At 36.8% G+C, this 12,862-nt stretch overlaps 1 protein-coding gene across 1 annotated transcript in view; it reads right to left on the minus strand.

Annotated features, from left to right (window-relative positions):
* The window catches only part of MAPK1 (mitogen-activated protein kinase 1), a 122,510-nt gene that overhangs the window by 37,251 nt on the left and 72,397 nt on the right, over window positions 1–12,862 (minus strand). Inside the window, exons 2-3 of the mRNA XM_057491339.1 lie at window positions 3,636–3,818; window positions 1,686–1,875 (exon numbers count right to left, since the gene is read on the minus strand). Coding sequence (XP_057347322.1) covers window positions 1,686–1,875; window positions 3,636–3,818 — 373 coding nt within the window. The remainder of the gene's footprint in view (window positions 1–1,685; window positions 1,876–3,635; window positions 3,819–12,862) is intronic.

Consider the following 12,862-nt stretch of genomic DNA (forward strand, 5'->3'; position numbering starts at 1 on the left):
CTTATCATCTGACTTTTTGAGAGCCATCCTAGTATGTATGATGTGCTATCTCACTGTGGTTTTGATTTGAATTTTCCTACAGACTAATGACGTTAACCTGGGTACTTATTGGCCACCTGTGTATCTTCTTTACAGAGATGACTATTTAGATGCTTTGAGCATTTTTAAGTTGGCCTATTATCTCTAATTGCTGAATTAAAATTTTTTCATGTATTCTAGACTATATACTCTAGATATTCTAGGGCTTTTCATATTCATTTTTCATATATTGAGTTGTGAGAGATTTCATGTTATTTTCATATATTAACATATATTTTTATATATTCTATTTATATTTTATCAGATATATGATATACAAATATTTTCTCTCATTCTGTGGGTTATCTTTTCACTTTTTTGATGGTTTACTTTGTAACAACTTTCTAATCTTGATGAAATCCAAATTTTCCTCTTTTGTTGCTTATGCTTTAGGTGTCATGTCAAAGAGACTCTGCCTAACTCTAATTACAAATATTTACTCTTATGTTTTCTAAGCGTATTGTAGTTTAGCTTTTAAATTTGGGACTTTGAATCATTCTGAGTTTATTTTTATATTTTATACATGGTTATGAGGTAGAGGCCCAATTGCATTCTTTTGCTTGTGGCTATCCAGCTGTCTCAGCCCCATTTATTGAAAATACTATTTTTTCCCCTATGAATCATTTTGGCTCTCCTTATCAAAAACAGGTTGATTGCAAACAACTATTTACTGACTTTCAACTTTATTCCATTTATCTATATTCTACTTTTATGTCAGTATCACACAATCCTGATTACTTATAGCTTTGTTATACATTTTGAAATCAGAAAGTGTAAGTCTTCCAACTTTTGTTCTTTCATAAGATTGAACTATCCTGTTTTGGCTATTCTGAGTTTCTTGAATTCCCATATGCATTTTGGGATCAACCTGTCCCCTTGTACAAAAAAGCCACCTGGGGCTTTGGTAGGGATTGCACTGAATCTGTAGATCAATTTGGGAAGCACTGCCATCTTAACAAAATTAAGTGTTGTCCTGAATATGGGATGTCTTTCCGTTTATCTAGGTCTTTTTGAATTCACATGTATTTTTGTCATACTCAGTCTACATCCTTTCATATGTAAGATTTGTTGATCTCCCTCTTTATTTAGCTCTGCTACCTGCTAAAATAGGTATTATATGTAAATGATGTCCATTTTCAAGAGGACTCTGAGAGCTGTAAAGGATCTAGGGTTTTCCTATTTATTGGGAATGCCTTAAAAAAGTATTAGTCATTGAGGTTAAATCTTCTGCTTTCTGAATGTTCTTTGTATAAAACTTATTGAAGAAAAAGTCACCAATGAAATAGATATTTTAATTTACATATGCATACAATCTTTTATACACATACACACACACATGTATGTACGTATAAAAGTACACATGTATATGAGAGCACAGAAAAACTGGAAGAAAATACTCCAGGTTGTTACAGTGTTTATCTCTGGAGAGAAAGGAGCAATGGATGGGGAAGAAGAGGACTAGTACTCTTTAGTTGTACTTTTCTTTTTGTCATAAAAATGTTTTCATGTTTCTGGTATAAAATTTAAAAATATGAATAACAATAAATGTAAATATGCCCCAAGTTTTCTCAATATACACCACCCTAAGAGTAAATAACCTAGCTGACCTTGAGATCGCAGGTGGTGTTGAGCAGCAGGTTAGAAGGTTTGAGGTCACGGTGTAGTACGTTAGCTGAATGGATATATTTTAACCCTCTGAGGATCTGGTAAAGAAAATAGCAGATGTGGTCATTGCTGAGGTGTTGCGTCTTCAAGAGCTTGTAGAGATCTGTTTCCATGAGGTCCTGTACTATATAGCTATTTGGACAGGTTAAGGTAACACATCGAAAAGCTGGTTACACTTAGCAAAGGACTGAAAGCAAAGTGAACTCTCTTCCCAGAAGGTCCATTATTATAGCACAAGGCCCAGAAGGGAAATGAGAAACTGATGAAAACTTGGTATACCTTTATGGCAGGAATCTGATAGTTAACTCCTTTTTAGGTCCTGTGAGACAAGAAGCATTACACCTTCCTGATATGACCAACTATGGGCTTGAAACAGGCAGTTATGGAAATACTGGCCAATCTTGAATCCCAGCCTCCCTGCTCCGCAAGTTGTCCACTGTCAACACACTCCTGCCATGGACTGTAAGGTAGGGCTGGGAGAGGGTGGTGGCCAGAGAGCATCACACCCTCCCTCCTCTCTTAGGCCCAGTAACAACTTGAAATGTCACCATTCTTTTATCTCCCATCAGGACCCTCTCCTTCTCCTCAAAAATCAAGTATTAAACTTTTGGAAATACAGGCCTAAAACACACTGCTAATAAATTCAAACCTCAGTCTACTGGCTTGACTCTCCAATTAATGTTAAGATCCTAAACATTAGACACGGGGAAGTCAAGCTTTGGGACATGTGCTAGTTTCCCTTTTGCTTTCTTGCCTATCCATATAACTAAACATCTAGAATTTTAGCTATGGCTAACTTCTTTCTTACAGAAATTAAATTATAAAACCCTTTAGCTTTTAACTCACCATAATATTATTTCATTAGCAGTGTTTCTGCATTTATTTCTGTGCAAGTATTATTGTAGATCTGCAGATTCATGCTAGCTGAAACACAGTATGGGATTCAAAGGAAGAATGACTTTAAAGTTTGTCATCTGTAAGACTTGATTTTTATGGCAAAAGGTAAAGCAAGACAACAGGTGGTAGCAGCATGACGCATTTCACTTAAATTATCACTACAACTTGTTAACAGAACTGTTTAAAACTGGAAAGAGCTGCCTACAGACAGTGAGCTGCCTCTCCCCAGAGGAGCAGAATGCAAACTGGGCAAACTGGCAGGACTGCTGTGCTAGCTGGAACAGTAACTTTCTCCTCCTGGCAGACTCTTTCTTATTTTATTTTACTTTTATTTTGGTATCATTAATGTACAATTACTTGAGCAACATTATAGTTACTAGGCTCCTCCAATTATCAAGTCCCCACCACATACCCCATTACAGTCACTGTCCATCAGCACAGTAAGACTGGCAGACTCTTTCTTAACCTTTCACGATTAATAACAATTTCAGAGCTGAGCCAGCCTTAAAGGTAATGGGTCTACTACCTTAATTTTACAGATAAGAAAACTGAGACCTAGAGGTAAGTGACATTGCCTAAGATCAGGACTGGATTTGGCCAGGTGATATCGAGGGCACCCTCTTTCTTAGTCTATTGCTCTTTCCTTTTCACCATTGTAAGGAACCCTAATTGAAAGGGGGAAAAAAAAAGACTAGAAATGGTACCAACATTTTCTATTACTACACTTAAAAGGAAATCGTTACTGAAACTGACAGGGAACACACTGGCTTTGCCAAAAAGACATCAAAAATAGTTACTGACAACTGATAAAATGAATCAGAGAAAAAAACCCTTAAATTATGCAAGTATTACAGTAAATGGCAAGCAGATTACAATTTCTCTTTTAAATGTGCTTTCTATACTTTTTCTTTATTCTGGTAAATTGAGGACATTTCAAGTTCCATTTATTCCACAAGGTGACCCAAGCAGCAGAGTCAGCTGTCTGAAAAGGATACACATCTTTCATTTGCTCGATGGTTGGTGCTCGAATAATATCATTAATTCCAATGATGTTCTCATGTCTGAAACGCAGTAAGATTTTTATCTCCCTCAGGGTTCTCTGGCAGTAGGTCTGGTGTTCAAAAGGACTGATTTTCTTGATAGCTACTCGAACTTTGTTGACGTTATCATATGCAGAACTAAAAAAATTTAAAAAGGGGCAGAGGAGAGAAGGCATTAAAAACTGTTTTCAGAACATTTTGGCACAAAGAATACAAATGGTAAAGTATTAAATGTTTAGTACTCTGGGTAAATACTCCTTTCATACACATGAAGACAGCATGTGTATTATCTACAAAAAGGACTCAAGCTAGGGAGGATGCAGCTGGTACAATGCAGCACATACTGAATTTCAAACTTAACAGACAGCCCAGACCTGGTAAATGTGTGGATGCCCATTTTCATAAACCCAGAAACATGGGTTTCCACAACACACACACACACAAAAATCATTTTCCCACTATTTTTAACACCAACTTCATTTTGGTGAGAGTGATCATTTCTGTCTCCAAAATAACTTTCTACTATTGTTATCAGATTCCTCTGACTCAGCAGAAACATTCAAATGACCATCAACCACATCTTCACCTCTAACAAAAATGGACCGAAGAGAATGCCTTGTTTGTATTAACTTTGTTTTATGTAAAATGACACAACTATTTCTTTCTTTTTTCAAGAAATTTAGCCAATATATTTGGGCAGTCTTATTAAGAAAACCTGTAATGTAGTCTTGAAAAAATACTTTCACTGGTGTTACACAGGGCCCAATTTTTCTGTAAAGTCCTTAAGGTCTGACTTTAAAGAATTTCAAGCAGAAGCAGTAATAATTATACCTTCAACTTTGTGATGAATTTAATCTTGAATATTACTAGTATCTTTATGAACAGTATTCTACTGAATCTTTTCTAAGAGCTTTTCATTTTTAATAAGTATCAACATCTGGGCTATTGACTGAAGCGATGAAATAACACTGACAGCCAATAAAATATTGCTTCTTGTTTCCTGAGTGCTAGAAATATAAAACAGTACAATGTTTATTCTCAAGACTATGCTTCTATAATGGTATTTGGCATTTTACCTAACCTGAAAATTACCGATGCATTTGTTTGATTTCATTACAAAACTGTGGTGTAGGAGAGACCTTGTCTTACTCAGCTTCAATTCTCCCACAAGACCAGTAAAACAATGCACTCAGGTACCCTCAATACCTTGAAATGAAATGTACTTCCTTAAATAAAAGAATCATTACTCAAATCTTATTTTGCTCAGTTTGCTGCAAAAAGGCCTAAACCACTGATTTTCAGGTAGGTAGGCAAAGTGATGTCATTCAAGCAAGTTTACTCAATATTGGGAATAAATATTTTTAGAAATTAAAACTCTTTTTGAGTAATTCAAATCATTAAGAGCATGAGTTCAACAAGAAAGTCATGTTAAAATAGCTAATACTGGTTTAAATTCAACATAAATTTGTAGTTTTACTGAAACATGGTAGTCAAACATGCCCATAAATTTGTTTTCCAACAAGATTGTTGGTGAAGGGGCTTATGGTCAGTGTGCCCCAGCAATTTTATCAACACTCAGTGATGAAACAAATAACCAACTGACCGACTTTAGCGAGAAGGCAGTATAGATCCTCCTCATTGGTTCCCTCTTGAAGAGAAGGGATGGCCCTGTCCATGCAGTTGGGTCTGCTATTGTCTGCTCTGCTCTCCCTCCATTTTGCTGCCTTTTAGATTTACAGAATCTGCTACAAAACTTATTACACAGAGTGCACATTCTTCCAAAACTCTATTTGTTCATTTCTCCTTGGACTTCTCAGTTTTGTTTTATATATTTTATTGTTGATACTTGGCAAATATTTTATTGGTATACTTTCTACCATGGACTTTTTGGTGTCTCCTAATACTTTTGTTTTGCAATCTCCTTGGCATTGCCAACCCCCTTTTCTTTTTTTATTCTAGGAATTTAATCTTTGCTCATTTCCCAACCACCCCCAACTACTGCCATGCTACAGCTTTTGCTTTAAACGTGTCTCCTATAAACAAGCAACTTATGGTTGCAATTGGGGATCCCAGTCTTTGGATGGGCTAATTTTGAATGTTCATTTTTCTTTTAACTGATAAACTTGCTTGCTCTTTTCAAAAACATAAATGCAAAGTTAAATAACTTATTCAAGGTTGAAGAAATGAACAACTTCCTAACTCATCCCTATAAGACAAATAATTTAAAAAAATAAACTAATAATGATAATGATGAAAAAGAACTAAAATCAAAAGATTTATCTCTTATAAGCACAAACTTGAAAATAAATTTAAAAAAATAATTTGACAACATGTTAAAATAATAATCCATTATGTCCAAGTAATATTTAATCTTAGGAATTCAAGAATTATTCAATAAATTTTAAAAAAAGCCTTAAAAATAAGATATCACATCAAATACACATTTCTCCAAAGACATACAAAATGGCCAACAAGTGTATGAAAAGTGCTAATCATTAGAGAAACACAAAACAAAACCACAACAATATATCACCTTACACTCATCAGGGTTGCCACTATCAAAAAAATAAAAATAACAAGTGTTGGAGAAGATGTGGAGAAACTGGCAAACCATTAGGAATGTAAAATGATGCAGTTACTATATAAAACAGCATGGAAGTTCTGCAAAAAATTAAACATAGAATTACCATATGATTAAGCAATCCCACTTCTAGGTATATGGCCAAAAGAACTCACAATAGGACCTCAGAGTGCACACCCATGTTTACTGCAGTACTGACAAGATAAGTAGAGGAAGCAACCCAAATGTTCAGATGGATGAATGGATAAAGAAAATGTGGTATATACATACAATGGAATGTTACTCAGCCTTAAAAAAGGAAGGAAATTCTTTAACATGCTACAACATGGATGAATCTTGAGGACATTAACTGAAAAAAGCCAGTAACAAAAAGACAAATACTATGTAATTCCACTCGTAGGTGGTATCTAAAGTTAACAAGCTCATAGAATTATAAAATAGAATGGTGGTTACCAAAGGCTAGGGAGAGGGGGAAATGAGGAAAATGGTGTACATGGATATAGAGTTTTAGTTTTGCAAAATGAGAAAGTTCTACAGATCCACTGCAAAATAATGTGAATATACTTAACGCTACCTAACCATACACTTAAAAATGGTTAAAATGGTAAGTTTTACATTATGTTTTTTATTACAGTTAAACTGATTTAATTTTCAAAAGGGTGCAACGACTATGGAAAACAGTATGGAGGCTCCTAAAAAATTTTTTAAATACAACTATCATACAATCCAGCAATTCCACACTGGGTATTTAATCTAAAGAAAACCAAAACATTAATTCAAAAAAATAACATGTACCCCTATGTTTATTGCAACCTTAATTACATTAGCCAAGATAAGGAAATAACCTAAGTGTCCATCAGCAGATGAATAGAGATGTTATACAAACTCACACATAAACACACTGTAATACTAGTTAGCCACTAGAAAGAATGAAATCTTATCATTTGTGACATGAATGGACTTTGAGGGTATTATGCTAAGTGAAATAAGTTAGACAAAGACAAATACTGCATTATTTCAATTACAAATGAAATTTCAAATACAAAGTAAACAAAACAAAACCCAGACTGAGAGAGAAAGAGAACAGAGTGGTAGCAGTCAGAAGGAAAAGAGGTTAGGAGGGGTTGCTGAAATGGGTGAAGGGGATCAAGAGATACAAATGTCCAGTTATAAAATAAGAAAGTTATGGGGAATATAGGCTTAAAGATGGTGGTGTGAGAGATGAGACAGAAACCTTCTTCCAAAACCACATGTAATACAAAAATACAACAAAACAACTAATCCTGAAGGAGTGACTGGCAAGAAGACTGTGACAGACTGCCTATATCTGGGGAAAAGGGTAGACTTTACGGAAAAGGTAAAGTAGCAAAGCCATGATCCCGTGGGACCCAAGCCCTCCCCCCACCTCAGCTCACAGGCCAGAGGAAGAGAAACAGAGCTGGGAGGGGGCAGAAGCCTAGAACTCCTGAACACCCAGTTATGGAGATCTGATCCAGGAGCACAAATCGACATTACATGATGCTGTGGAGATTAGTGGGGTTGGAAGGCCCAGACAGGCGGAATACTCGGAGAGACTGAGATTCCAACTGCTTGTGGAGAACAGGTATCCAGACCCAGCCACTCCGGGACAAAAGAAATGTGGGCACTCTGAAAGCTTCCCAACAGTGAGAGGGCTGCTAAAGGGGCAAGGATTACACAGAGCTTGCTGCTCAGGAGAAAGGACAGGTGGACAAAATCATCCCAGCACACTCATCCTGGCAGGTTGGGAACTTTCAGGAGCTTCAGATGCTCCATCCCCTTGGCTGGACTGCAGTGCTGAGGTTCCACTGTGATACGCAGCCTGCTGCTCCTTCCTACAGCTGGCACTGGTTCACAGACCTGCTGCTCCCACCATCCCACTAGGCCAGCCGGAGGGCGACACCACCTATGGCAGCTACAAGGACGTAACACAGACTCCTCTGTGCATGCTCAGCCCACTGGCCCTGGCACTGGAGATAGGCACTGCAGCCAGAAAGCAGGTAAGAGCTCTTTCTTCCTGACAGGCACCAGGGCCGCTCATCTGAGGCCCCCACCACTTCTCCAGGTGCTGGGCAGCTCCAGAGCGTAGAGCTTCTGGGTATGAGAGGGTGCCACCTACACAGAGTTACTGTTCAATAGTAATCATTAGAAATATGAAACAGCAAATGAATCTTGTACAAACCAAAATCCCTCAAACACCAGAAAGAGGGTTAAGTGAAACTGAAATCACCAATCCTCCTGATAAAGATTTCAAAATAAAAATCATAAACATGCTCACAGAGCTACTAAAAAGATTCAAGACATCAGGGAGGACTTCAAGAAAGAGAAACTTTGAGAAAATACAGTACCTGAAATGAAACATACAATGCAAGGATTTAAAAGCAGACTAGATGAAGTAGATGAGATGGTAAATGAAATAGAAATTACAGAACAGGAATACAAAGAAGCTGAGGCACAGAGACAAAGAAAGATCTCTAGGAATGAAAAAATATTAAAAGAAGTGCGTGACCAATCCAAACAGAACAATACTCGCATTATAGGGGTGCCAGAACAAGAAGAGAGAAAAAGGGATAGAAAGTCTTTGAGGAAATTATTGCTGAAAACTCCCCCAATCTGGGAAAAGAAATAGTCTCATAGGCCACGGAAGTGCACAGATCTCCCCACACAAGGAACCCAAGGAAGACAACACCAAGACATATAATAATTAAAATGGCAAAGATCAAGGATAAGGACAGAGTATTAAAAGCAGCCAGAGAGAGAAAAAAGATCAGATACAAAGGAAAACCCATCAGGCTATCATAAGACTTCTCAGCAGAAACATTACAGGCCAGAAGGGAGAGGTAATGATATATTTAATGCAATGAAACAGAAGGGCCTCACCAAGAATAATCTACTTGACAAGATTATCATTTAAATCTGAAACAGGGATTAAACAAGTTTCAGATAAGCAAAAGCTGAGGGAATTTACCACCCACAAACAGTCTCTACAGTGTATTTTGGAGGGACCGCTGTAGATGGAAGTGCTCCTAAGGCTAAATAGCTGTCACCAGAGAAAATAAAACTACAGTAAAAGAAGTAAACCAATTAATTATTAAACAAATGCAAAAATAAATCAACTACCTACAAAGTCAGTCAAGGGATATACAAAGAGTACAGACTATGACAACTAATATATAAAGAATGGAGGAGGAAAAAAAAGAACCTTTAGATTGTGTTTGAAATATACTAAGTGAATTGAGTCAGACTGTCAGATTAATGATAGATAGATAGATATAGACAGACAGATAGACATAGATGATAGATGATGACAGATAGATTGATTAGATTAGATTAGATGATATAGATTAAATAGACAGATATATGATAGATAGATAGATAGATAGATAGATAAGATGGAATGCAGCGGCCCAGATTAAAAAAGACATGTACACCCCTATGTTTATCACAGCACTATTCACAATAGCCAAGCAAAGTGTCCATCAGTAGATGAATGGATAAAGAATATGTACATATACACAATGGAATATTATTCAGCCATAAGAAGAAAACAAATCCTACCATTTGCAACAGCATGGATGGAGCTAGAGGGTATTATGCTCAGTTAAATAAGCCAAGTGGAGAAAGACAAGTACCAAATGATTTCACTCATTTGTGGAGTATAACAAAACAAAATTGAAGGGAAAAAACCAGCAGTCTCACAGACTCCAAGAAGGGACTAGCGGTTACTAAAGGGGAGGGGTGGGGAAGTGCAGGTTAGGAGGGAGGGAGATGGGTATTGAGAGGCAATATCATTGGCACACATGGTCTGTTTGTGGGGGTCACTGGGAAGACAGTGTAGCACAGAGAAGACAGGTAGTGACTCTGGCATCTTGCTATGCTGATGGACAGTGACTGCAGTGGGGTGGGGACTTGATAATATGGGTGAATGTAGTAACCACAATGTTGCTCATGTGAAGCCTTCGTAAGATTGTATTATCAATGATACCTTAATAAAAAAAACAGTAAGTCATGGGGATGTAATATACAGCATAGGGATATGGTGAGTAATATGGAATATGAACAGATAATAACCAGACATATTGTGGATCAGTTTTCAAGTATATAAATGTTCAATCACTGTGTTATGCCCATGAAACTAATAGAATACTGCTATGTGAACTATCCATCAATAAAAAAGATTATTTTAAAGTAGAAAAAGACATACTAAAGAGATAAAAATGAAGTATCTCAACAGATGTAAAAAAAGAATGGAAGTGGTTACATGAACCTGCATATCTGCACAGAACTAAATACACACACACACAAATGAGTGCATATAAAAACCAATGGCTTATGAATAAGCTCTATAAATTGTATCAATGTCAATTTTCCAGCTATGATACTACACTACAGTTATGCAAGATATTAAAAACAGGGGATACTGGGGTCTCCTCCTATTATTTCTTAAAACTGCATGTGACCCTACAATTACCTAAAAATTTATTTTAAAAAAACGTCCATCAATAGGAGCGTGGGTATTCCTACAACAGAATACTATGCAGCTGAAAAAGGAATAATGTGGAAAGAGCTTCAAGATCTGTTAAAAAAAAACACAAAAAACTCTAGGAGTAGATGATATGCTGTCTTTCTTTATTAATAAAGAATGAAAATAAGGTGTGTGTGTGCATGCATATAAACAAACATTTGCTTGTGTTTGCATAAAGAAGTGTGGAAGGACACACAGGAATGAGTGGTGGTGGAGGGATGGAATGCCAGTCTGGAGTAGGACAGGGGAGCAAAGCCTCTCATCGTAGTACTCTATATACTGTTCTGATTGAACAGCCATGAGAACCTCTTTAAAATATATATTACAATATTTTTTTATTTAGGGAAAAAACCACAAGGGAAATATTAGAATACTGGAATAGTCTTTAAAGGAGAAAACATAATTATTTTGGAATTTCTGACCAATACAAAAATATTTGAAAATAAAGAATAATTACTAGAAAGAGTTGAAAAATATCTTTACTTAACCTCATTTCCACATTTGAGAATAATCTCTAAAACTGGAACTGGGTATACTATTTAAGAGAGATGTACACGTACAAAGACACACACCCCTGAAAAAAGGGGGACCTTTTCCCCAAGCTTTGGATTTATACCTTCTATGCACTGAGGACTATTCTAACAGGACACAATGATTATAAATAATAATTCTGCCTTCGTGGAGCTCCAGCTTTAGAGAACACACAGGCATCTTACATATATGCAGCCTCAAGTTCCAGATGAATTCTGTCTGTCCTGAGATCTATACATCATGGGGAATGGGAGGTCAAGGCTGGAGGTGAGCACAGTCAATTCTCAAAACAGATTTCTACTATTCAGCAATAAAGGGGAGTGAACTGCTTGTATAAACAACACACACAAATCTCAAAAGAATTATGCTGAGTGAATCCAAGACCAAAAGAGAAGTATTTCCATTAATCTATGGGGATGGATCAGTAGGGTTGCCTGGGGCAGGTAGGGAGGGGGGTGCTGGTGGGATGGAAGGATTACAGAAATGCAAACTAGGTAACTTTGAGAGGTGACAAATACGCTCATTATCTTGGATTGTGTTGATAAGTTTCATGGGTATATAATATGTCAAAACATACCAAAGTGTACACTTTAAAGATATGTAGTCTGTTATTTATCAATTACTTCTCAATGGAGCAGTTTGAAAAAGGAATCAGGTGGATTGAATGTAAATTGGCATAACCGGTTTGAAAAGCAGTATGGAAGTTCCTCAAAAAACTAAAAATAAAGTGAAAGACCTAATCCCTGAAAACTACAAGGCACTCTTAAGAGAAATTAAAGCGAACACTAACGAACAGAAACTCATCCCATGCTCTTGTCTAGGAAGAACTAATATTGCCAAAATGGCCATCCTGCCTAAAGCAATCTACAGATTCAATGCAATGCCTATCAAAATACCAACAGCATTCTTCAATGAACTGGAACAAATAGTTTTAAAATTCACATGGAACCACAAAAGACCCCGAATAGCCAAAACAATCCTGAGAAGGAAGAATAAAGCAGGTTGGGGGGGGGGATCTTGCTACCCAACTTGATTCAAGCTCTACTACAAAGCCACAGTAATCAAGACAATTTGGTACTGGCACAAGAACAGACCCACAGACCAGTGATCAGAATAGAGAGTCCAGATATTAACCCAAACATATATGGTCAATTAATATATGATAAAGGAGCCATAGACATACAATGGGGAACTGACAGCCTCTTCAACAGCTGGCGTTGGCAAAACTGGACAGCTACATGTAAGAGAATGAAACTGGATCATTGTCTAACCCATATACAAAAGTAATTTAGAAATGGATCAAAGACCTGAATGTAAGTCATGAAACCATAAAATTCTTAGAAAAAAACATAGGCAAAAATCTCTTGGACATAAACATGAGCAACTTTTTCATGAACATATCTCCCCGGACAAGGGAAACAAAAGCAAAAATGAACAAGGGGACCACATCAAGCTGAAAAGCTTCTGTACAGCAAAGGACACCACCAATAGAACAAAAAGGCATCCTGCATATGGGAGAATATATTC

The sequence above is a fragment of the Manis pentadactyla genome, chromosome 14 (assembly GCF_030020395.1).
Source record: "Manis pentadactyla isolate mManPen7 chromosome 14, mManPen7.hap1, whole genome shotgun sequence".
Taxonomy (NCBI): domain Eukaryota; kingdom Metazoa; phylum Chordata; class Mammalia; order Pholidota; family Manidae; genus Manis; species Manis pentadactyla.